Source organism: Myiozetetes cayanensis, unplaced genomic scaffold, assembly GCF_022539395.1.
Source record: "Myiozetetes cayanensis isolate MyiCay16 unplaced genomic scaffold, myiCay2020 scf1, whole genome shotgun sequence".
NCBI lineage: Eukaryota > Metazoa > Chordata > Aves > Passeriformes > Tyrannidae > Myiozetetes > Myiozetetes cayanensis.
This window is the reverse complement of record NW_026086604.1, coordinates 15,083,322-15,111,006: the sequence shown is the minus strand read 5'-3', so window position 1 is coordinate 15,111,006 and position 27,685 is coordinate 15,083,322. Positions and strand designations below refer to the sequence as shown.

At 34.1% G+C, this 27,685-nt stretch overlaps 1 protein-coding gene across 6 annotated transcripts in view; it reads right to left on the bottom strand.

Moving 5' to 3' along the window:
- CSMD3 (CUB and Sushi multiple domains 3) overlaps positions 1-27,685 on the bottom strand; it is a 605,611-nt gene that overhangs the window by 51,419 nt on the left and 526,507 nt on the right. For all 6 annotated transcript variants that reach the window (XM_050305446.1, XM_050305454.1, XM_050305462.1 and 3 more), the window contains 7 exons: positions 27,478-27,666; positions 19,932-20,117; positions 18,488-18,682; positions 16,987-17,160; positions 6,439-6,612; positions 4,860-5,033; positions 2,977-3,162 (listed from right to left, as the gene is read on the bottom strand). In XM_050305446.1, the coding sequence (XP_050161403.1) occupies positions 2,977-3,162; positions 4,860-5,033; positions 6,439-6,612; positions 16,987-17,160; positions 18,488-18,682; positions 19,932-20,117; positions 27,478-27,666 (1,278 nt within the window). The remainder of the gene's footprint in view (positions 1-2,976; positions 3,163-4,859; positions 5,034-6,438; positions 6,613-16,986; positions 17,161-18,487; positions 18,683-19,931; positions 20,118-27,477; positions 27,667-27,685) is intronic.

Genomic DNA, 27,685 nt, shown 5'->3' with positions numbered 1-27,685 from the left:
TATGTACCATGAAACCCACAAGTTAGCGCTGCAAATATCAGGGTAGTAGACCAGGCCCTTAAATCATACAACTGTAGTTTTTATCAAAACTTTATTGTATTCAATATTCAAAAAATTCAGCAAGTTTTTTATTTAAAGAAAAAAAATTAAATCCAGAACAGAAGCCTGATGAGGGTTGAGGATGTATTCAATTCCATAGCATTTCAGACATAGGCAAGAGTATTGTGATTTTACAATACAGCATATAATCGAAATCGTGTGAGATTTGTCTTTCTTGTAAAGAATGAAAACTTTGAACAATGTTAATAAAAAGATATGTTGATCATGCAGGATTCAACAAAATGAGATTTTTTCTTCCTGTGAAAAACATAAACAGTTTTTCAGACTATTTCATTATCTGTATTGTTCTTGATTGATTCTGTTGCCCTATTCAGATGTCATATAAGAAAAGTTAATATCATACTGGTACCTTACAGCTTCCGGCTTTGGGCTTCTCTATACATACTTTCCTTTTTTGTTTACATTTATGCCTAAAAGTCTTGGATCCCTAATAACTGATTTTAAAAAGTATTGTAACCTTAGCAAAGGAATATAGAGCTTTCGGAAAACTCCATAAAAGAGTTTGGTGTGATAATCACCTGAAGAAAAGTACAGAGATTAGTGTTTACAGAGCCACTGTTTTGTCCACTCTTTTATTGAATCATGAGTCATTTACTGCCACCACTTGCATCTCTTAGAACACTTCCATCAGCGCTGCCTCCGTATAATTCTAAACATCCACTGGATGGATTATGTGACCAACACGTCTGTCCTTGAACAGGCAGCAGTCACGAGCATTGAGGCCATGCTGCTGAGAACACAGCTGCTTTGGGCAGGGCACGTCTCCAGGATGCAGGACTACCGCCTCCCTAAGATTGTGCTCTGTGGGGAACTTGCCTCTGGTTGCTGCAAGAGAGGAGCCCTGAAGAGGAGATACAAGGACTGCCTGAAACAATCCCTCAGCCTTGGCCATATTGATCACCACCATTGGTCTACCCTGGCCTCCAATTGGGAGGTCTGGAGACACACCATCTATAACGCTGCTGCTGCTTTTGAGAACACACGCAGGATCACTCTCGAGGAGAAAAGACAACGCAGAAAGAATCGCGTCTCGTCGATATCACCTGGGGAGTCTTTCTGCTGTGCCTTCTGCAACCGGACTTGTCTATCTCGCATTGGCCTTTTTAGCTATCAGCGCGCTTGCAGCAAGCGTGGGTAGAGTCCTTCCCAAATCTTCATTCGCGAAGCCTAGCCATGAATGAAACCCTTAATGCTACCCTTAAACTGCTCATGCGTTCTACAAACTTGAATTTGATATCCATATTTCCAGGCTAGGATTTAATATGAAGAGTTGATGGTATTTCTACTTTTTTTCTGCTAACGCTAACTTATCCCCCCTTTTATTTCCAAAAAGTTCTTCCTTTCTATTTTACCACCCTCACTGAAAAAAAATAAAATTCTTCCTTATATATAATCTGAATAGACCCTTTCTAGTTTAAAACCATTACCCCTTGTGTTATCGATACATGCCCTTGTAAAAAGTCTCTCTCCAGCAACAATTTGCAAAATACTTCAGAGGCTGAAAGGTTCTTACAAAAAAATTGAGTAGCTGCAACAGAATAAGTTTTGGTAAGCTTGTGATTACAAAACATCATGGGCAGTGCCTAGGTAGAATTTATCGACCTCTTTGAATAAACAAGACAAATAAAGCTGAAGATGCCCTTTTAAAAGTACAAATAGCACTCTTACTCCCAAAGCTCGGTTTAAAATAAGAGTAAAAGCTATATCATTAAATTACTTGTAACAATTCAGAAAAAAATGATTGAGAGATAAAAATACAAATGTAGAAAGAAGAAATCTTTGCAACTTTACCTTAAAATTTCACAAAGCAACATTTATCTTTCTGAAATGGTAATGTTACCTTTAAATTTAATGTGAAACCAATAGACACTTCTTTTTCAGTTTAACTGTGACTTGCCATCAAACTATTTATCCCATTAAAGAAAGGGAAAAGTTCCATAACTGAAAGTTTTAGCAGTAATAAGAAAACAGTTTCATACTTTTTTATTTTTAGAGAGAGAAGAGCAGAACTAGAGAAGCCTCCTGAGAACAAATATCTACAATATTGCAAATATCAGTCCATAATTCTCAAATAAGAAACCCTTAACCTGTTTTCCCTTCAATCTCTAGAAAATAAAGCTTTCAACCTTTCTCAGAGAAAAACTTTGATCCTAAACCAAACCCTTTTCATAGACTAATAGAGAACCAGGTAAATCAGCTGTCCCAGTCAATCAAAAACATAAGAAACATCTCTGGCTATATCCACGTCACAGTTAGAAAATTGTTCAGGACAAGCCAGAATAGAAAGAACCTATTTGTGTTGATCCACTTGACTTAGTGGATAAGTTGCATATGAATATGATGTTCAGGTACATCTGCTACTGTGGCAAACTGAGAGCATCATCCAGAGGACACTTTAGGAGTTCTACAGTGCTATTACTCCTTGCTAGGTATCTTCATAGATAGTCTGATCTTACTATTGTCCCAAGAGAAGTCCAGAAGTTACTGTATAAATCAATAATTGCATACTGTAGGTTTTAGGTTTCAGTGTGATAAGAACTTTGTGATCAATGGAAACCACATATTGGCAAATTCAATAGACATGTTTTGACCTTGAGTTCCTGCTATCAGGGATTATTATGCTGGAGCATTCAGAGATGTTTGTTTTGACTATTGCATGTCCCATTTGCTACATACAATAACAATATAACTGCTATTTCAGCTGCTATTGAGACCTTGCATCAGTACTGCACACACACAAATGTATATAAAACATGATTATCATAATTGCTGTCCTGACACTGATAGAAATGTTGTGTAAAACAGTACCCAGTCTAGCCCACATTCTTTGTAGAAGCAAACTCAGTATCTACTTACTAATACATTCAGGTAGAGGTTTGTCCCAGTGGCCGTTTGGTTGACAAATTAAAACTGAAGAGCCAAATAAAAAATATCCAGGATTACAGTCATAAAATACCACTGTGCCATATGTGAAATTTCCATGTTCGATTTTACTTTCTCTTATAGAATTTGCAGGAATTCCAGGATCAGAACAATTGACCACTAAAAACAAAAAGAGCATAGACTTCAGAGTCATACAAAGACAGTCTCCTAAAATGATCTTTAGATGGTCTCCTATCCCTTATGTCAGTTGAACAACCACAGAATCATAGAATATCCTGCATTGGAAGGGACCTACCATCTCCTGGCCCTGCAAAGGACAGCCCCAAGAATCATGCCACGTGCCTGAGAGTGTTGTCCATGTTTGTGTAATTAAGTATGCATTTAAAGTAATGAAAATAATCTATTAATTAATCTGGAATAGCAGGCACTTGAAATAAAATGCAAGGAACTTTGACCATTTCAATAGTTTTCCACCATCGTTAGAAGTTGGTTAGGAAACTAGCTATTTAGCATAGTTGTAAATGGTATAACAACAACAAGTGTGCTGCCGAATTTATATGACAATTGGAAATTCAGTATTCATAAAGGTATGCAGCCTTTTCTATAATATTTCACTTTAGGCAGTTTACAAATATGCAGGGTAACATATTATTATTGTTATTATTGTTATAATAGCAAAGCAAATAAAATTATTTTTGTTAGAATTGATTTCACTGCAAATGACAGACACAATTAATGATGTCCTACACAAAGTTAGTTCTTTTTAGTTTTAAAGTCTCTTCTTCAATATAAGATTTCAGGACTGCATACAATTTCAAAGCATAACCCATCAGCTTATTTACTGATCCCTACAGGCCAATAACTTATCATATACATTGACACATTACTCTGCAATACCAAAATACCAAGGTGATTGAGAAAAACTGGACTGAAAATGAGATTAAGTAGATGCCCTAAACACACAGTGTTTAGTATTGTAAATTTTAAAAATAATATCTTCTCATCAACAAAAAGTCCTGTGGAATACTTAAGTTCTGTGAACTATTTGGCAGCATCACTTAAGACAAAGTGATCAAATGACAGTGGAGAACACCTATTAGAAGGAAAATACAGTAAATAAAATTCCTTTAAAAATGTAACATGACTTAGTTTATGTACAGTTAAAAATCCATAGAATCTGTAGAGAAGATGCTGAAAAGCAATACTACTTCTGCATATGTTCAAGCAGGTTACAGCAAAAAAAATACATTTTTCTAAATAAAAACAATTAAAATATTTAAAAAACACATAACAACATATTTTAAAAAGACAATGCAACAAAACTTTTCTAAAAGGGCTTATGAAAACTCAAAAAGAACACTATTCTTTTTTAGAATACTGTCTAGAAGCACTGAGAACCAACACAAGTAAATTACAGATTGGTTAACAAATTAGAAAAAAAAATTTAAAAATCAATGGAGCACCAGTGGAAACATAAGAGAAAAAAACAGGTTTTCTTATGCATCTACAAAAACTATGTGGGCTAAAAATGCAGAGAACATTAGTTCATGATTTAAGCTCTTAATTATCTCTGTATGATTTTGCTTAAGGAACTTATAGGAATAGTTTTTAAAAAATCAATACAAACTACAGACATATAAGAAAGTTTCTCTGCAACAGCTATCCTAGTAATCTGAATGTGAAAAATCATAGAATCACAAAATATTCTTAGTAATATGATTATTATGCTAGTTAGTCGGTCTCTCTGTTAGTAAGAGGGATCACTTTGTCTTGACAGTGTCCTTTTACCCTCTGTTTATTTTTCAACTTTAATTTTTTAACATTTAGTTGGAAATCTGTATATTCTGCATTCTTACCTTTGCATATTGGAGGTGGATGACTCCACTGCCTATTAGCTTGGCACTGTGCTTTGGTTGGTCCTTGCATAACATACCCAGTATTACATGAGAATGTTACAACATCATTGAAGTTGAAACCATTTCCACTTGTTCTTCCATAAATAGGACTACCAGGGTGACCACAGCTAACAGCTAACATAGCACAAAACAAAGAAATAAGAAACAGAGCATGCTGTTATCACTTTTCATTATTATGTAATAGATAATAATTATATAATAGTATCATATAATAGTATTTTCAAGTTTTGATATTATCAGATACTGAGTACTTCCAATGATGGATCCAAATTCAAAAACTTATTTAAACTATTAAATAAACTGAATAGAATTTGACATGCAGTAATGAGGGCAAATGAAGAAAACTCTTCTGAAGAAGCAGGAGAAAAGCAAGCACTAGATTTTCATTACATATAGTCTGCAATTTAAAAAAAAACTCAGTTCCTCTGATATTATTTCTTACAAACAAGTCTTAGTATTAACTCAATATTTTATCTTTGAGGTCTTAGTATTAGTGAAGTTATACATTTCTGACTGCATACAAGAAGCATTAAGGGTACGGAGAAATTTTTCTTACATTTATAAAAAACTGACTAGAGTAGGTAAAGTTTATTTTTTGTGCTCATAAAAAACAGTTGAAAAAACAGTAAGGAATATCAGACACAAATTAATTTTCACAAAATGATTAAAAATATTTTTAAACATTTTCTTCTATGTTGTAAAAAAGTCCAGCTGTTGATTAAAAAGTGTTCATCAGTAATTTAAAATAAAAATTTAAAAAATCACAGAATAAATTAATTAGCATTGAATGCTATATTTCATCATTGAGAGAGTTTCTGCCACAAAGACACAGATATATAAATAGAATATTTAGAGGCAGATTAATACATTTTCAATATACTAGTATTACTGAACCTGAAATATAGTTGTAATTTACTTGAGAGTCCTTCAAGAAATCTCAAATTTTCCTAAATTAAATACAGCATTTTCTGTTATTACTTAAAAGTCTCTTATGTGATATGTTGGCACACCTATCACACAAAAGAAAACAAAATAATAGCATCTCTGTGAGGAAGAGTAAGAAAAAAAATATAAATTTTTTAAGAAAATATTTTAATCATCTGTATAATGATTATCAGTATAATCATCAGCTGACAATATAATTCAAAAATATCTACTTATCTAACTATCAATAGTGATAGTAAATGTACATTAAATATTTCCAAAATATGCACACTGCAGGTCATAAAGCCATTGTCAAATTTGAGTGCTGGTTTTCCTAAGTCTTATCACATTTTGAAGAGATTTCATATCCATGTATAAATACCAGGTATTTAGTGGTCGAAAGATGTAGTGGAAATTTTAAGTGACAACACTTACTTTACCTGACAGGTTAGTTATAGATTTTATGTAGCCACATACTTTTGAGGATCTGCTTTATTTTTTTTTTAATGAGCACAAAGTTGCAAATTCAATCCTCATCTTTCTGACATAGATATTCCTGTAACATAAATCCATACGTGTTGCCCTTCTTACTTACGCACACAGGATGGAAGCTGCCCAGACCAGTTGTGATCCTGTTGACATATTCTTACAGAAGAACCAATCAACCGAAAACCAGGACTGCACTGGTATACAACTGTGTCTCTGTAGCCATAATTTTCTCCTATTACTTGTCCATTGACTATAAGATCTGGAATACCACAATGACCAGCTAGATTTTTTCAAAGTAAATAAATAAAAAAATAATAATAAAAAAAAAAATTAAAAAAAAGGAAAGAAAAAAAGAAAAACAAATCAGTAAATATGCCAGAGAAATTTTAAACAAACCTCATTAACTAAAACAAAGAAATACTGAATATGTTTTTATTATTATTAACTTAATTCAAAGTTTTATTTTTATTAACTTCAGGAAAACTGTAGTATTGCATTTGTATAGTTAGAATTGTACACATATAAAGAAGTACAAGTAGACAACATAGCAAAGAAATTAAATGTCATGTATGTTAATAATTTTTTTAAAAAATAAGTCATTTCTTTTTATTATAACCTGCAAAAAATCTATATTATTTCCCTTACTTTTATTTTGGTTATGATTAAACTTAATAAAGGTAACATTTAACCATCATATATTTAAACAAATATAAAGAAATCCATATAAATACAAATAAAATAATATAAATATTATTGATATCAAACCATGTGGACATTATGAATATAGCCTCCTTTTGATGTAAACAAATTAACTTGGACAACTTGTTACTGGAATCTGACTCTCTGGATTGTTTTCTATTCTTTTGTCCTATTGATCTCAGGGGAATCCCAAAGAGGTTAACATGTTTTGGTCGAAGGCAGTCAGCACAACTGTTGCCAAATGTCCTGCAATCAAAAATCTTTTTATGTCGAGGTCTAATCTTCTACCCTGTATTCTCAAACTACGAGAAATACTGTATTTATACCATGAAAGCACTATGTAAGTCACAAAGAGACACCTTATCTAGAGAGAGGCTGGGAAAATGAATGAACTATGTGTCATTCATTACTATTTTTCTTCATGAATCCTGGAAAATGGGCACTGTGATTCAGCAAAAATCTGTTGATGGAAAAATCCTCTAAGAACAATTGACTTAATGAAGACTATGAAATACGGTAGAGAACTCACTGCAAAAAAAGAGTAGACAAGTAAGAAAAATAGGCAGTTTCAGCTAGTACTTTTATGAAAAAAAATTATTACCAACCACCCAAACTCCTCTGCTCTTCTTTTTAACTCTACTTCTCCTCAAATAGCCACCACAAATAAACACCCAAAGCTTGGAATTGCAAATAAGAAAGGACATTTAGAAGCAATATGGTTTGGATTGATTTTTTCCTTTGAAATTTTAAGTGTTTATAATACTGTGTACTGTGATGTAATTTTTAGCATTTTGCCTCATTCATTTGGGGCTAGAAATGTCTTTAAAATTAAACTGAAAATCTTACATTTCCTTATAAATTGAGCCTTGTATTGTATTTCATTGTATGATTCATGATAAAACCATAAGAATTTACAATATAGGTAGTATGTGAACCTTTACACTTATTAAATTGGGGATTGCAATTTAACTTCTGATAGTTAGCACAAGTCCAAATCTGGTACTGTTTAAGGTTGTATTCTGACTTGCTTGTCCCCTCCCCATTTCCCTCAGTGTTATGTAAGGACCAGGTATACTTGAAATTTGTTTTATGCTTTCTAGGATTAGATGGTATAATAAAGTTTATAGAATTTCTGTCAGAGTACTTACTGATTCTCCAGGAAGTTCATAATCCATACAGGAAATAGAAGACTTTCTTGAACATGCCCTAAAGGGACTAATTTCCCTATCCTACCACATTTTTGATGATAAACAGCACTAACCAGATGAGGAATAAAAGCTGAGCCGGAAAAGATTGGTTTCTGTCAATAGTGCAACCAGACAGTCTGCAGTGATTCAGATCATGTTCAAGCAAATATTTTTCTAGTTGCATTTAATTACAATATATGGCTTGGTTCTTAATTAAGAATTCAGTGATGCTTTATAGCAGTTGCATTATGGTAGAATGGAAGCAGAATACATCACTAGAAAGGTCAAGCTCTGTTTCATGTGCAGAGAATTCAACCTTTATATCCTGTGGCTAACATCAGACAGCAGCTTCTGCAACTGTGTGTAGATGTTACAAAAACATACACAACCTCAACAGGTGAAAATTCATTGTAAATCACCTGTACCTCTTGCATTGATGTCCCTGTCTTGTTACAGAAAATTTAAAGCCATTTAAAATTCTCATCCTCTTATCCTACTTCCTCTCATTATCATAAACCTCTCAGACTTCAAATTTCTTTTTAATTTCTTCTTTTCTTTTGACTTTGTTCAGTATCTTCTGTTGACAAGGAGAGAGTAGTGGAGTTGCTTTCCCAGACTTGGTGTATTTAACACCATTTAATCACTAACCATTTAACACCATTCCCTATAGTCTTTTCCTGAACAAAATGGCAAGATACAGGTTGGGTGGGTGGTCTGTAAGATGGGTAGAGAACTGGCTCACAGGCTGCACTAAAAAGGTGATGATCAATGCTTTTTCACTCAGGTTGGCAGGGATCCCCAGGGATAAATACTGAGCCCCATGACATTGAATATCTTCATAAATGATGTGATTAATAATGGGATTGAAATCAGTCTCATAAGTCTGCTGATGACACCAGACTGATAGTGAGGTGGACATGTCAAAAGAAAGAGCCATCTTACAGAGAGACCTAGACAGGTTGGAAAAGTGGGTGAGCAAGAACTGTGTTGAGTTTGTAACAAAGACAAGGCCAAGGTTCTGCACCTGGAACAACATAACCAAAGAAACCAGAACAGGTCATGACCTGTGTGTCTGGGGAGCAGCATCACTGAAAGGGACCTGGGGGTCCTGGTGGACAACAAGATGACCACAAGTCAGAGTGTGAGGCTGCAGCAGTGAAGGCAAATTGGATCTTGGGCTCCATCTGTAAAAACATTACTAGCAGCAGTAGAGATATGATCATCCCATTCTACTCAGTGCTTGTCAGGCTGCACATGAAGTAATGTGTCTATTCTTGGTCCCACCACTTCAGAAAGACTGCAGACAGATTGGAGAGGGTCCAAAGGAGGGTCTTGAAGCTCATCAAAGGGCTGAAAAACCTGTCCTGTGAGGAAAGGCTGAAGGTGTTAGTCCCTGAAGAAGAGAAGGTTTGAGGGGATCTCATCACAGTATTCCAGTAGTTAAAGGGTGGCTACAAAGAGAATAGAGGGTTTCTCTTCCCATAGAGTCACGTGGAGAGGACAAGGGGCAATGGTTACAAGTTGCACTGGGAGAGGTTTCATCATGATATAAGAAAGAACCTACCCAGGGATGTGGTGGGAGTCCGCATCTCTGGAAGTTTTTAAGATGTGACTGGATCAGGTGCTAGATAACCCCATTTCAAGCTCCCTTTGTTAGGAAATGTTGGACCAGAGGGTATTTAAAGCTCTCTTCCAACATGGGATGTTCTATGATTCCATCACTTCAAATCCCTCTGTCTTGATTATTTCCTCCTACTCTGTATAAGAGTGCTCTTCAGAGCATTGACTATATTTCATGACCAGTTATGAACTTCTCACTACTGTTACAGAAATTGATATTTTTAAAAGATTAGAACCTACTCCTATCCCCATGTCAGATTTCTAAACTGTAAAGTAAATAAATCTTAATGCATGAAGAACATTATAAAACTGTATTATAAGACTGTAGTTCTAACAGAATTCTAAGTAAAACTATTTTTAAGAAAGTAAATATTTAAAAACAGGATATGCCAGGCCTGTGACACATTTTTCATTGCAAATCTAAAAAGAAATAAAAAACATTTGAGATTTGCAGGATTTTTCTCCAGTTTTACTTTGCTTTCCAGGGTATGTTTTGTGTGATTGAGAGACATAAAAAACCCCATTTAAACCAAACCAAACAAACAAAACAGAAGAAAACCCAAAACAATAAAAACAAGCCAACACCCCAAACTGATGGGTTCAGCTTCAGTTGTTTTATTTTCAAAATACCATCTGTCATGTAGGTGCATGTGGTAAGCAGTTCACTATGTTTGCTATGAAAGTGTATATAACAGTATACAAAGTTCCTGTTAAGAAAACATTTGAGAACAATATTGAAATTTCCACTAATTTATGCAGCTGAGTAAATTCCCTAAGATTCCATAAAGTTATAAATTCATTAATTCTTTTTCATAACTTTTATTCTTTGCTTGTTTTATTTTCCCACTCTGTTTCACACATCCACAGAGATGTTCTCTGTCAGAGGAAATAAAGACCTTCAGTTTATCATAGTTGCTATAATTTATTCTTTAATATCATGGGAAAAAAAAACCAAGAGAAAGAAAATAATAATAAAAACAAGAGAAAGAAAATAATAAAAAACCCTCCTATTACCATCCACATACAGAGTAATTATTAATTATTTATTTTCAATTCTATTCTGGTTTTGTTGCATTTCTTCTAAAAGTAAGGTGTTTATTAATTTTCTCAAGGATATTAGTAAAATTCTTCACTTTAACAATTTTCTATTAAGATACCTGTGAAGAAAAGAATTCCAAAATTTTCATTATACATTAAAGATATGCTCATACTCATTAATGCATATTCTGGTAGTTTTCATGATCAATTCTGCTGTCAATTGTTTTTCAGGACTTCAACTTAAACTCTTAAGTGCTTTGTGGAGAATAAATTTATTTTCTTTCCCTTAAGATTCTGAAATGAATTTTTGAAGTGCCATCCAGCAGCCTTTTCTGCTTTTCATTGTGTATTTGTGTTTGCAACATATATAGGTGCTCATAAATATAAAACCAGTGAGTTTGGGGCTTTAAAGGGTTTTTTGATGTGAAAAGTTTTCAAAGCTTTCAGATTACTGCTGAGTCTTTATTAGTCTGAGGAAAACAAATAATGTACATGTATAGTTTTCTGAGAAACTGCATTTGTTTCTTAATGAGCATCAAAGATCAACTCTATTCTTTCAATTTATCTCACATGTGTATCCCTAAAACTTTTTGTCACTTGCTTGTATTATATATATCTCTCCTCTGCCACGTAACTGATGTCAGTTTTGTCATACTGGTATAAACAAGGAGCAACACACAATTTTAGTACAGTAAAAACATTGTGCAAACCCATAAAGGGACATAATTTTAAATCGGTTCTCATTTGAGACATGTCATGTTTATCCCAATTGAATGGGATAGGATGTGGAAGATGAAAATGTTAGTTGTGAAACTTGATTTAATGAAACTGAATAAAATCATAGCACTGATTGTTGTAATAGCTAGCCTTGATTCATAATAACCATAAGGTCTGGCTAACTGTCTTTTGCAACAAGGTAGATAAATTATTCCTCCTAAATGCAATTCAGATACAAAACTGCTCAGGAGCTAAGCTCTGAAGGTGTAGTGTTTTCAATGAGGACTGAATGCAAATAATGCAAAATGGGTATCATATTGACAGAATTCTCTGTGAGTATGATCAAAATACTACAGAAAACTATGGCAAAAAGTGGAAAACAGATGCAAAAAGATAAGGAAATAAAAAGAACAGGACTGCTGAGGAACAGAACTTCAGGGTACTGCAGAGAAATCAAAGGATCAAATACTGACCAGCAATGTGGTTTCTTTGTGTGTTTGTTTTGTTTAGTTTTGGTTTTTTTAGTTTTGTTGTTTACCATTAAATTTATTTTGCAAATAGATGAGAAATTATCTAAGAAATACTTATTCCATTATCAATTTACACTCCTGTTTGAACAACCAATAAGTCATGGAATATTTGAGTACCATGGATAAAAGACTTTAATAGTAGTATTATTATTACCTAATGGAACACACTTTTTTATGCCCAATGTAATATTCACATTCTAAGGTCAACTACAAGCAAAAGCAAACCATTGGGGTCACCTTGGAAGGCTACTGAAAACAAATAATTAAAAACAATTATAAAAGAGATGAAAGAGACAGAAAAAAATAAACCCTTGTATGATACATTGACAAACACAAACATATAACAAATAGAACATTTATTGCACTGCATTAAGAACTGGTTAATGGATAGAAGAAAAGATGAAAAAGAATTAACAAATGTTAAGCAAAGTCTTCGTTCAACAATTTCCAACAACTGATTATCATAATTACTATAAATATATAATGGCCAGTCTTCGCGAGCGAAGATCCGGGGAAGGTCTTTCCACCTTCCAGCCTGCGCATTGGATTTTTTAGGTGAGACACAGTGTGCGCGGAACTGAGCCCACCCTTTAATCCTAAGGTTCATCTGCCGGGGCCAAGCGAGCTTGGACAGTGGCAGCGAGGTCCTTAGGACGTAGGTGGGTTGCCTTTAAGGGCTAACGAGCCCCACCTGCCCGGGAGTGGCCCTGACTATTACTGCGGGAAAAGGTGTATTCTATTATGGTAGTATTAAATAGCTGACTTCACACTAAGGATTCTAGACTACTTTAGATTAGCCTATTCTAGACTGTTCTCATGATAGCTTTGTTCATTGTCAATTACCAGAGGTAGTTCCATTTTTATTATGATACAGATATAAAAGACTATGCAGCAGTTCCATGAATTCAGATGAGACCCCTAGGTCTTAATGTAACCTCTAATTTATAACACTGAATAAACAGATGTCACTCTTGTAAAGACAACAAGTGAAACCTCCAAAAAAAAAAAAAAAAAAAAAAAGACTAAAAGGGACTAATTGTGAAGGTTTTACTGAGTATCAGATTTGAGAGGGGAAATAAGCAGTATAACATTCTCAATTTGCTGTCCAGCAAAACAAATAAAGAATAACTACATGAAATATTATTAAGAAAGAGAATTAGTCAAAAATTAGGAACGAAGGATATTAATAACCTGTGAGCACCAAATAAATTATCTAATTTGACATGAAATCCAGCTCTAGCAATGAAGAATGAGCCTAATAACTTCGTGTCAGAACCTTTGAAATCTTAGTTGTAAATGATGTTTCTTTTCTGCAGGTTACTCTCTGAGATGAAAAGAGTAAGAATAAATGAATACAGAATCTTTACATTAAATGGTAAAAATGTGCCTGTGCTTATTTTAGTTGTCAGTAGTGTCAAACTTGAGCATAGTAGTGAAAGAAATCTACATACCAATGTATTATTGAAAAAAGAGATTTAGGTTATTACTCAACAAAATTAATTAACCTGTCAAGATGACCTCAGCTGAGGAGGGTAGAATTATTTCCTGGCTTTTTTTTTTTTCTTTACAGGGATTGCATTTTTTATAAGGATATAAGAAGGCCAGCCCTGGACAAAGTAGATTTTGGGGTATTTCTCCTGCTATTTTCAGAAGATCCTTATCTTGACAGCTGTTCAAGCTGTACTAAAACTGTTCAAGATGACTGGTAAAGTTCTTTTAAATTTTTTTTAATCCATGGCCCACAGAGGGAAGATTTTTTTTCTGAATTCCTTGAAACAACTGAATAATTTTTTAAAGATGAAACATCATATACCTAATTTGAAAGTCTAGCTGTTATTATTATGCAGTAGTGCTGAAGAACAAAGAGAAACCTATGGCTAACTCTAGATATATTAATTCAGTATCACTGGAGATACAGATTCTCCTTTAACTGTAATAACAAGATAAAGAAAGATGTTCAAAAAACAGTGAAGACAAGTTAGTTGCTTATATATTTTTCTAAAAGTCTTAAGTATGAAAACAGTGGCAGAAAGGTTACACTTCAGAGGTTACACATCCACAGAAACCTTTCAGTGACTGAAAACTGATTGGGAAAACCTAAAAACTACCACTGGTAAATTAATGCACTGAATATTTTTCACTGTCAGCTCACATGGTTTCTTTGTCCCAGACAATATGTCTGCTATTCTTCTGTACCCTGTTGACAGCATTGCTCTGTACACAGATGTTTGATAACTGTTCTTTCCTTTATGAGTAACAAGCTGCCACCAACGACTCATTAGTGTTTAAAACTGGTATTTTTGTATGAAAAATGAAGAGTTGAGTAAAACTGGGGTAAATATTCCCCAGCTAACAAGTCAAAGGTTGCGTATATATTAGCATTTTGGTTCATCTCGTCCTTCTAACTTTTAAATGTGCTAAGTGGTTTTACTATGAACAAAATAGCTTCCTTTCAGGGGAAGTATTTGAGAAGTTCATCTCTAGGCTCACAAAACAAGTGTTCCATTTCCTTTTGGAGACAAAGTGGTCAACATTATTGACAGGTCTTTTTGACAACTTAGAATTATATGAGTGTCGATGACATTTAGCCTGGAGGACGAGACCAGATACAGTCCAAGGACAATTCTCTGAAACATGTAATGCAGAGGCAGAGAATTCACAATCAGTTATTTGTCTCATGATCTATTATTTCTGCTGTAATATGTGTTAATGCAGACAAAGACACAGGTTTAGTATTTCTCTTAGGAAAAGAGATTAAAGGTATTCCTGATATTATTATATGAGAAGTACAAATGCTGACATTTAATATACCCTCTAACCCAAATAGCTTTTTTCTGCTACCCATCTGTTTGTAATGAAAACTCCTCTAGTATTATCCCAGTATTGGAACCACACTTCTTTATGCCTTATTCATCAAGTAAACTCCATTCTTCATTTCTGCGTTTCTATTCATATAGCACTTTATAAAGGTGTCTTTAGCTCTCCAAGTGAACTAAAATAACTACAATAACTAAAGTAATATAATTATATTTCATTGTTTATATTGATTTTAGATTTAATACTAATTTGCAGAACTGAAAAAAACTATTGTTCCAGCAGTTACTGAGTTTTTCCCTGTAGGAAATAACAGCAATAACTTTTCATAAATAATGGAGACAATATAAACCAATATCAATATGTTTAGACGTCATGAGGAATTGAGAAAGAAGAAGGAATTAAGTAAAAAGTTTTAAGTGCAGTACACCTGAGATGAAGAGGACAATCACAACTTCAAGAAATATGAGAACATAGAGTAAGCTCACCAATCAACAAAAAAGAAAAGTGTGCATAAGATAACTTCCCTCTGATGAGTTTAACTATTGGTTAAAAATCGTAATTTTCCCTGTTTTTTCACATGGTTTTCATTGATGAGATGTCTAAACATCTTTTAAAATTACTATCAGTTGCATAACAGAGAAACTCAATTAAATTACATACCTACAAAAGAGAAGTATGAAATCTGAATGTTTTAGAATAATCTAAGAAAACAGCTGCTCCATTATATATAAGAAGAAATGTATCCAACAGAAATACGTTTCAAAGTTTGATATACTTTGTAAGTTTTATGTTTTTAAGTGTTTTGCACTAGGCTTTCTGAAATGTTAACCGAAATAATACAGGGAACATTTTAAAAGCTAAAAAAAATGACATACAGAAAATTCCTCTAGGGGGAAAAAAAAGAAAAAAAAAAAAAAGGAAAAATAGTCCTGATCCTCAAATCATGATGTGTAAAAGTAATGATGTGATAGTTAGATAATGATCCTTTGAGGTAATAATAAAAAAAAAAAGAAAATAGTGCTAATGAGGAAAGGGAAAAAAAATTCAGTGTTAGAGAAATCTTAGGAAATCTTTGGAAAAGTTTTTCACCATTCACATTCCAGTTACTCCAAAAGTTAATCTGAAAGTACTATGGAGTTATTAATGTAGACCCTATTTACTTTCACTCTAGGAAATGCCTAGTTTAATAAATATCTGATAACAGCATTAAAAGAAATACAATCAAAAATAAATCAAAACTTTGTATAGGTATGAAAATATACACTTTCATGATCAACGTTAATCCTGTCATTACATTAAAACAAATAAAATTATTGTCATAAAGAAAATAATGTGAATATGCAAAGTTTTCATATAAAAATACACAAAAAATTAATTTCTTTATTGAATATTTAAATATTTTAAAAGAGGAAAGCGTATTAACAAAATCACAGATTTTTCAGTTTCTTTTTGTTAGTAGAATATTCAGCAAAAATTTGCTCTATGTTTCTGAATGTTTCACCAGGATTTATTACATACACTTTCCCCGAGACACTGTTTCATTGTTTTCAGTATAAAAAAAAGATCAAGCACAATAAATTGTGAGGGGCAGTCTGTAACCTTGGAGACACAACAGTCATGATTTTTATCTTGCCTGTTATTTTATTGATTTATTCTAAAAGACTAAAATGATTTTCTTCTCATTTTTTTTTAAACTTTGACAACAGAATTACTTTATTTTGGTTATTTTTTTTTTCAATTTGAGAATAGTTTCTTCTCACCAGCTATAGAGAATAAGATCCAGAACTCAATTTCCTACCACATTGTATTAAGACATATACATAAATACAGTAGCACAGGTTTTGCACGTTGGGAAGCTACTACAATTTCTGAAAAGATATTTTGATAAATTCTTATACTTTGGTAAGAAAAACAACCCATCCAGCCACACAATGCATATTTCTTTTCAATGTCTCTTCTAACAGAAAGAGACAAGCTGATCACTTTGCTTACTTTTGTTTTCTAGAGAGAAAGAAAATATGCAAGTCATGACCGTAGTATCCGTACCTAAACATCTCGTCTCAATTCCTCTCCAGAGTCCAGATGACAGACACTCCCTCACTGCAGACCCCACTAGCATGTATCCTGAGTCACAGGTAAATATAGCTGTAGATCCATAGGTGATTTGAGTACCAATCTTATTTCCATTGGGAGGTGTAGGAAGTTCTCCACAGGAAATAACTTCATGGCAAAACAAAACAAAAAAAACCAAACCAAAACAGAAATATACAGTTAAGTATCACACACATATAACAGTACTTATCAACAAGTAATACTTATAAATCAGTCAACCAGATTTCACACCTTGAATCATTTTGTTCTGTAGAAAAAATAGATTAAAAACTGCAAATAAAATCTGTTACTTCCCAAGAAGTAATGCTTAAGAAAGAGGGAGGAAAACCAACTAAAATTGCTTCTGTAAAGTTAAAAAAGCCATGAAGAACATTATTAAATTCAGTTTAATAACCCTGGTTTTATCAAGTACTTTTCTTGCATATCAGAATATCACAATTGTTCTCAAAACACTGAAATATAGTTTGCCTTTTAAAGAAAAAAGGGTTAAAATACAAATTTAGTATGAAAAATCTCTATATACACAGAGATCGATATAGATATAGACATACACACAGTATTTTTAATACTAGCTTAGGTGTAATATTGTGATTAAATTTTTAAAATACTCAAAATTATAGATTATATTTCCAGTTATAAAGAAATCAAAATTAAGGTTAATTTCCAATGTAATGATACCTGGTTTTGGAACTGCATTTTTCAACTTAGTTTTTTTCATTAGTTTTGTGTATATTGTCAATAAATTCTAAATATATTCTAAGCTAAAGTTATCTGGTGCATCTACAAACTTTTTAAGTATGTTTGGATTTATACACAAATGTGCAGATACATTTTCGATACATGCACCAAAATCTCAATCATATTCTGCTTTGTCAGAGCGTAGATCACAGGGTGTTCCATAAAGAGAAGGAGTTCTGGGGCTTCAAAATGTAACCAAAACCCCACAGTTTTGAAAAAGAGGTGTCTAAATTTAAATGTATGAAAAAACTTGCTTTTCACAGGTATGGGTGCGAGAAGCACATTTAGCTGGTTTAAATATCTCAATATTCATTACTTATTTTTTGAAAATTAACTACTGCAGGTTATCAGCACACCAGCTAATGGTAGTAATGATGGCAATGTGTGCAAATGCACACTATATGGTAATTAGATGAAAGGAAAGATTGTTTTATTTCTCAAGCATGCAGACAATATACAAAGGTTTTGCATTTTTCTAGACCATAGAGCATTCCTGACCTAAAAAATATACCAGAAAATGTTCTCTACTACTTCTTTTTACATTTATAAATTTAAGGACCTTTAAAATCCAGAAGTGTGCTTAGAGATATCCCCTAATTAACAGTTTTAAATATCTAATTAGCTATTTTCTAATTCACCCAATACAATATTTTTTTCTGATGTCTGTACAGCAGATGAAGATACAACATGTACTCACTTTGGCAGTAAGGCCTCTCATTTCTCCAACTCCAGGTGCCATTAGCAAGACACTCGATAGATGCTGGTCCCAAACCATAATACCCTGGATCACAGCTGAAAACTACTTTTGTTTTATACTCATAATGTGAACCATTCACTATTCTCCATCTTCCATGTTCCAGTGTAAAAGAATTGATGCTTGGACATGTAACAACTTCCAAAATAAAAAAAACACATTGTTATTTGTGGCTTAGTACAGGCAAATTGGGAAAATCTGTGCTGTTATTAATTGAAAAATATATATTAAACACAGTGACATAATCTTTGAAGACTAAGGTTGCATTTGAAATTGCCTTTGGTTAGTAGGTATGAGTCCTCTCATGTAATTAATAATTATCTAGCCAGAGCAGAGATTATGTACTCAGAGTGATGCAATCAGTGTAGATAGAAGCTATAGCATGGTTCAATTTACTGAAGATGGACCTCCTGTGACACTTTATGTCAGGCACCAGAATCTTTACTAAAGTGTTAGCTACATTTAAATGCAGCAGTTATTTTTCTACAGAGGTAAACTCCATGAAATTTGAGAGGCTGCACATTGGTGATAGATAAAATAATATCCATGTTGAAGCTGTTTTTCAGTAGCTATACATTTTTAATCTCGTGTCTTAATTCTATGTGTTCTTCCTCCAGAAATGGAAACAAAATATTATACAACTCTAAAATAATTTAAAAAAAAAATTAACAAGCATAACAATTTTTCCTACTTTACTTTTCTCCATTTGGATTCGTCCCTTAGAAAGAGGAAAATGCATGACAAAATGCAATTTAAAAGAACAAGAAAATGAAAAAGCTGAAAGAGAAAATCCTTGAAAATTACTCTAGGGTATCTTTTCTTTCATTTCCAAAATTCATCGGGTGAGATAATCCAAATCCTAATGTGCATCAGATACTCTGACCTTTCTGTATCAGTCTTACAATCACCTGGGTTTTCATATACCATTTATAACTGCTGGTATCCACTTCTCTTTGGGAGTAAACATGCGCTTTCTCTGCAGTGATGTTCCCCTAAGTTCAGATGGTGTAGGACTATAATGATGGGCTGAATATAAATAATAAGCAGTGAAACCTCCCATTATATGAACAGTATATGAATTACGGAACTCTCACTTAAGAGATGGTTTTTGTAGAAACCTCTGCAACCATTAATTTTGATTTAGTCATAAATTAATTACTACTTTGATTCTATTCTATGAGCTCTAGAGTATTTCTTCTGCTGTCACAGCATGTCTTAGTTACATACATTTCAAATATGCATTTCATAACAATTCAATACCAGCAATAATTCATAGATTAAAGTAACCTGAAGATGAAAGTTTAAGTAATGTGAAGATTTATGCCCTAGATAAATAAATAAAATGTACATACAGGTTCTTACTGGCGACTTTTTACACGTTACTTACCTACACATCGAGGTGTTTTATTGTGATTGCTCCAGGTCCCATCCGGCTGGCAGACTGCAGTAGTAAGCTCTTTGGCTGATAGCCTATATCCATCATTGCAAAAATAAGTAACACGGGTGCCAACTAAGTAATCTGTAGTTAATATCCCACCATTTAATGGAGCTTTAGGAATTCCACAAGATATTGCTGAGTAAAGAGAAAGACACAGTTATTTTACGTCTTCAATATAAGTTTCTACTTACCTCAAACAGTTTATGCATTTCAACATCAATGGTTTTAAAGTCATTAAAAATATTTTTAAACTGCTTAATATGTGTTTTAAGCATGCAAATAAATTCTCTTAAAATTTTAGGGAATTCAATCAAATGAAGATTTTGTCTTTTGGAGGAGAATGAAAATAAGAAAAATGGTTCATAACTCTGCAGCTAGCCATTCAAAAAGAGAATAGAGAATATCTGGAAAAAATACAACCAGCATGGTTGCATGAGTAAGATACCATCTGAGAAACAACAAATATGGTTGGTAGTTCAGATTTCTTCCATCAAATGTACTGTGTGACCTTTGGCAAAGCACTAAAATTAGCTTTCAACATTCTATTTTTTCAACCTGCAAAGCAGAAATACTCTTTTGAAAATATTGAATCATCAAATCATAGAATGGTCTGTGTTGAAAGGGACCATAAAGATATTCCAGTTCCAACTGCTCTGCCATCAGCAAGGACACATTTCACTAGACCAGGTTGCTCAAATCCCCATCCAACCTGGCCTCGACACTTCCAGGGATGAGGCATCCACAACTTTTCCGGTCAACTTTTTCCAGTGCCTGACCACCCTCACAGTGAAGAATTCCTTCCTGATATGTCCTATCTTCTTTCATTTTAAAACCATACCCCCTTGTCCTACCACTGCATGCCCTTGTAAAAAGGCCCTCTCCGGGTTTCCTATAGGCTTGCTCTAGGCTGGAAGGCTGCTCTAAGGTCTCCTTGGAACCTTCTCTTCGCCAGCCTGAACAACCCAAACTCTCTCAAGACCGTCTTCACAGCAGAGGTGCTCCAGGCCTTTGATCATCTTTGTGGCCCTCCTCTGGACACACTCCCAAGTCCAGGTGCTTCTTATGTTGGGGGCACCAGAGTTGGACAGACACAGTACTCCAGGTGGAGTCTCACAAGAGTGGAATAGAGAGGGAGAATCACTTCCTGCTGCCCAGCCTGTATTTGTTTTTGTGATTGCCCCAACCCACATGCAGGACCTTTCACTTGACTTTGTTGAACTTCATGAGGTTTATGTAGGTCCACCTCTCAAGACTGTCCAGGTCCCTCTGGATGGCATCCCTTCCTTCCAGTGTGTTGATCACACCACACACAGTCTGGTGTTGCTGGCAAACCTGCTGAGGCTATACTCAATCCCATTGCCCAAGTCACTGACAAATATGTTAAATGGGGACAGTCCCCATACCAAGCCCTCAGGGATGCCACTCATCACTGCTCCTCACTTGGACGTTGAGCCACTGACCACAAATCTTTCAGTGTAGCCATCCATTCAATTCCTTGGGTTCAATTCCAACGGATTAATGCATAGACAGATCTGTGTCTCCCCATTTTAGAGATGAGGCTGTTGTGCAGGACAATGCCAAATGCTTTGCCCTAGTCCAGGGAGATGACATACTTGCTCTTCCCTTATCCACCAACACTGTAATCCTTTCATAGAACTCCACCAAATTTGTCAGGCGTGATTTATCCTTAATGAAGCCATGTTGGCTGTCACCAGCTACCTCTTTATTTTCCATATGCCTTAGAATAGTCTCCAGAGGAGTCCGTTTCATAATCCTGCCAGGCACCAAGGTGAGATTGAGTGGCCTGTAGTTCCCTTTTTAAGGGAATGTTCCTCCTTTACCAGTCAATTGGAACTTCGCTGGAATACAACAACTTCTCAAATATGATGGATAGTGGCTTTGCCACTTTTTCCAGCACTCCTCTCAGGACTGATAGGTGCATTTCATCAAGTTCATGGATCTGTGTACCTTCAGGTTCCTTAGATGGGCTTGAACCTGATCTTCTCCTATGGCGGGAAATTACTGATTCTCTCAGTCTTTGCCTCCCCTACATTGGAAGTATGGATGAAGCACTTGTCAGTGGAGACTGAGTCAAAAACTTTGCTGAATACCTCAGCCATCTCCATGTCCCACGTCTCCTGTTTCCTTCTGGAAAGGGTCCACATTTTCCCTAAGCTTCTTTTAGGAGCTATTCTGGTTGCCCTTGACAACCCTGAACAGATTTATATCTATCAGGGCTCTTTTACTAATCTGATCTGTAGCTGCTTGGGCAATTTGTCTGTATTCCTCCCAGGTTGTCTGTCCTTGCTTCCACCCTCTGTAAGTTTCCTTTTTGTATTTCAGTTTGTCCAGGAGCTCCTTGTTCATCCAGGCAAGTGTCCTGGAGTTTTGTCTGACTTCCTCTTTGTCAAGATGCAACATTTTTGAGCTTGGAAGAGGTGATCCTTGAATATTAACCAGCTATCTTGTTCCTCTCTTGAATCTAGGGCTTTATTCCATGGTACTCTGTCAAGCAAATCCCTGGAGGAGGCTAAAGCCTGCTCTCCTGAAGTCAAGGTTAGCAAGCGTCTGCTCTTCTCACTGCTCTAAGAATTTTGTACTTTGTTTCACAGTCACTGCACCCAAAGCTACCCTTCAGTTTCACATTCCTCACCAGTGCCTCCTTGTTACTGAGAAGGTCCAGCAAAGCACCTCTCTTTGCTGCTTCCTCTACCACTTAGAGAAGAAAATTGAACAGTGCAAATAAAAGTTTAAGGTGTGCTATTTTTTCTCTTCTCTTTCTTTTTTCTTTTTTTTTTTTTTTTTTTTTTTTTTTTTTACCAGAAAGAAAATACCAAGAGAAGATCTGCTTCTAAATAGTGTTTTGGGAACAAAAAAAAAACCACACACACAAAAAAACCAAAACCAAAACCAAAACACAAAAAAACCCCCACAAAACCCAAAAACAAACAAACAAACAAACTCAAAATAAAATAAAATAAAATAAAAAAACACCAAAAAACCCCACACCACCACCAAACAACTAAACCTTTTCCACCTTCTAACACCATATGTCTAATGTAGGTCAGAGAAAAAAAAAGAGGGGGGAAAGGAAAGGGCTTAGGCACTTAATTCTGAAATACCTCACTTTGAAGTGGAATCTTGAGCCATAAGAAAGTACCTATCATGCCTACACAGGAAAGTTAATCCTCTCAGACTTTGTATAAATACTTGGAAAAAAATTAATCTATTTTTGCCCTTACTGGGGGCTGATCTGACGTAAAACTGATCTGCTTCATAAGCAACATAACAATACTAAAGGCCATAATCACAGCTAAGACACAGGTGAAGCACCAATGCTATAACAACTTCCAGCTGTAGTACTATCAATGTTAGAATATGCTTCTATTGCCCTAAAAAAAACCCCTGCATATGAGATGTAAATTTAAAAAAAAAAACAAAACACAAACCAAACCACAGTACAGACATACTGTGTCGAAAAGATCACAGAAAACTATTACTAATTTGCTATCACCTTGTCTGTGCAATAAATATAATAATTATAATAAATATAATACTTATTTTATCTTATACAGAGCTATATTAATTGTTCTAATGTGTATGAATATGACTATCTCAAACCTATACTCATGTCTAAAAGACCTGAAGGTAGAAGGATTATGCATTAGCTTTATCAGATATTTGTTCCACACCATTAATTTTTTATAAAAGCATAACTCATTATGTATATATATATATATATATATAGCATATACTCTTGGAATTCTATTTAGTTATTCATTAATTTACATTTATTTATTTTTAATACTTTAGTATAGCTTGCATAACAATCACCATTTATACAACACTTTTGTCTGCTCTTATGGACAATTTAGATTACTGAGGTAGAGAACTTTTCTGGGTATAATGTTGTTTTTAACTTCATTACTTAAAATCTCAGCCTAAAATTCCTGTAAAAGCATTTGCCCACTATCCATATGTGATATTATAAAGGACTAATAATGATTTCTGATGAGACCTGTGTGAGACAATATTTATTTGCAAGAGAAATATTTCATAATTAAAACCAAGAATCATATAGTTCTGGGATAAAAATGCAAATGTAAAAAATAAAGAAAAGCAAATGCTTTAAAACACTTTGATTCTTCTAAGATCTAAAATCAGTTGTAAATATTCAACCACTTATATGAATTCATGTTAATTCCTGTACTCAGATCAGTGCAAATCTGTTCATTCTTTCAAAACTTTATCATGATCAGACCTTATAATTTACCATGGGAAACTTTTCTTGACTTAATATCATTAAAACTGAGATGGACACATAGGTAACAACAATGTCACATTATAGTTCATTTCCTGCATGCCTAAATATCTAAAAGTTAGAACATTAGAGTTGGTAAATAATTTGTATTATTTTTACCATTATACGATACAATATTAGATTTTGAAGACCCAGGTTTCAGTTAATTGCTGAAGTGTGGTTTAAGGTATTTCTTTTTGATTCCTTGCTACTTCATTTAGTTTCTTCCACTGAGATATGTTTATTTCTATAAATAATGTAAAAAAGCTCTCATACAGGGTTAAAATACTGTCTGGATGTTTCAGGTTCTCCCAGTCCTGTAGCGCAAGTGATATGAAGCATGGCTGGTATTATCTGTTTAGAGGTTCAGATATTAAGATTTTTAGTCAAATAGGTATAAGAATGAGAACATTAAAAATTGCTCTAACATTACTCATTAACTTGGAAAAAAAGTTGTAGTGGAAAAGGCTATTGATGTTCATTAATTACAGAAGACAACTCATAACAATAGTGGTAAAGATACAGAATGAAAAATGTAAAGACAAAGAATTAATTTAGATAATCATATTCTTAGATAATAATATTCTAAAGGAAGTAGAAATGCTTTCCAGATAATGCAATTAGTATTGCTATAAAAACCCACCAAAACACCAAAATCCAATAGACATGCAGACTGTAGAGGTATCACTAAAGAAGAGATAATTTTGAGGCCTGAGATATCTTATTTCCTATAGGAAATAGTCATAATTCCTACTACTACTACTGTGATTTGAATGGTAGTCTTAATTTTGCAAACAGAAAAAAAAAATTAAAATGTGTTGCTTTGAAAGAAGCTGCAATATTGCAAATATATTTTTTTTATCTTGCAATACTATATAAAAAAAGAAAGACTAATACTTTTTTTGATCTGTGTTAAATGATCATTTGTGGCAATTCTACGTTCAGATGTATGAAAGGACTGATTAAAATGGCTTTGCAATTTGTGCTATAAATGCTAGAGAATGGGAAGTAGAAGTTAGGACTGTGACATTGTCATCTGATATCATCTGGAAAAATGGTTGGCAAATTCTGACTGACAATTATAATACTTGTTAAAACAAGTGGTTCATACTCAATGTCTTGAAGTTCTAAAACCTGCTAGCCCACACTTAAAAGAGTTAGAATTTGTGGTGAAGCTGTACTGTTCAGCAGTAGGGGGAATTGAAAAGCTCTTGTGCTTTGTAAGTGTCCTCTGTGAAAGAATACGAAGGGTGTTGATAACACACCGGTGGTTTGGCTACTGCTGAGCACAGCACCAGCACTGTTAACATTCTCTCCTCAGTCGAGGGCAAGATCCTGGGAGGGGACCCAAGTAGGCCAGCTGACCCAAACTGACCAAAGGGATATTCCATAACATATGACAACAGCTCAGATATAAATGCTAAGGCAAGGAGCAGGAGGGGGCATTCATTGTCTCCATGGCTGCCTGCTAGGGAATCATTACTCGTGCTGAAGTCCTGCTTCTCAGAAGTGGCCAACCATCACTGCTGATGGGAAGTAGAGAATAAACCCTCTTATCTTTCGTGTCACTTTTGTGTGTGCAAACTTTCTCCTGGCTTCTGCTTTAATAAACTGCCTTATTTGTACCCACGAGTGGTTTTACATCTTACTGTCTCCCCTGTCCAGCTGGGGAGTGATAGAACACCTGGGTGGGCACCTGATATCTGGCCAAGGTCAACCCACCACGGTGGGATAATTTTCACCTCAGCAAAACATTTGGAAGCTTAGATATATGACCGATGCATGGAAACAGTTTATTCCTGTTTTGTAGTAATGTGTCTTTAAGTTGAATCCAAAGAGTTTGCTGTTGTGAGTTGTACTACATATCATGGCCAGAAATCACTTTCCAGTACAAGGACTTGCAGGAAGAATGGAATAAAGTTCATATCACGTATCAAATCTAGCCCCATAGTTATAATTAACTAACTGTTATTTAATTAATAAATACTTTAAATAATTTTCAGTATGCCAACAGTCTTTGTACTTGATCAGACACCATGAAATTACTAAGAACTTAACTTCACTTGTTCCTAAAGTGTTACTTGAGTATTGCAACTATTTCCCTTACTGAACTCTACTCAGTATGCTGAGAATAATCATCTGGTATTCAAATTTGGTGAGTTGGGTTGGTTTGTTGGTTTGGTGTTTTGTTTTTTCTCTTTCCACATTGACTTATAAAACTGATTAAGAGTTTGACCAAGTTCTGTAAATAAGTGTAATGAAGGCAGTCCTTTGCTGAAAAAGACAAAGAATTATATGTAGAAAAGGCATGCCTGTATTTTTCAAGGACTTTCAGCTTTTTAAAAATATAGGCACATACAGTAAGAAGTTTATCAAACTTTTTTTCTTTTGCTTTAGAAACATATAGTTCAAAGACTTTTTGTCAAAAAATAAACCTTGTGGGGAAATTAACATGGAACATTCCAATAGCATATATCTTGGAACAAAATATATGTATTTTGAATAAACACATCTGCAAATTTTCATGAAAAAAACCCCATTCTATTAGTTCACTGAATAGAGACATAGGTAAGTTATCAGAACAATAGCATTCTTTTCAGGAAAGGAAGAATTGGAATACAGTTGTTGTGGGTATCAAATAATCATTTCCTTCTCCTTGTTATGTAGAATATGTTTGGATTTATATGACAGAAGAAATTAAATATATGGTTAACCTGATTAATTATCTTTTAAGTTTCAATTTAAACCACAAAATATTAGAATGGCATCATAGGTAAAATATGGCATCATAGGTGAAACTTGGTCCAGTTTGCTGTTCTTGGAAATGTAGCAAGTTTCAGGTCTTTCTTTTTTATTATTTTTAATGTAGTTCTTGAATCATAATAAATGAACTTTATATATATATATTTAATTTTAAATGAACTTTTTGAATAATTTCATATTGTAAATGTGTGCTGGGGAGAAGGATCCCTCAGTGAGGTAGATTATTTTTAGTGTTGCCAGTCTTAGCAAATTCTCTTGAAATACTGTTTCTTAAAAACAGTTTTATGAGGTAGAAAAATTTTGATACAGAAGTATGACCATGAAATGTTTACCTGCTATTCATTTTAAGTCAGAAAACTTAGAAAAGGAAAAGGAAAGTTTCTTAGAGTTTTTTCTTTTTTTTTTTTTTTTTGAATGAATGAAAGAATTTACCTTGACAAGCTGGGACTGGAACATCCCACGAGTAATAACCGTATGGAGACTTCCTGCATACAGCAGTACTTTTCCCAATGAGCCGAAACCCTCGATCGCAAGCCCAGCGAACCATACTGTTGAGCTGTCCACCTGTCTGACTGACAATGAAACCATGTGGAGGGGACTCTGGAGTACTACAGTAGAGAGCTTTAAACATAAATATCAA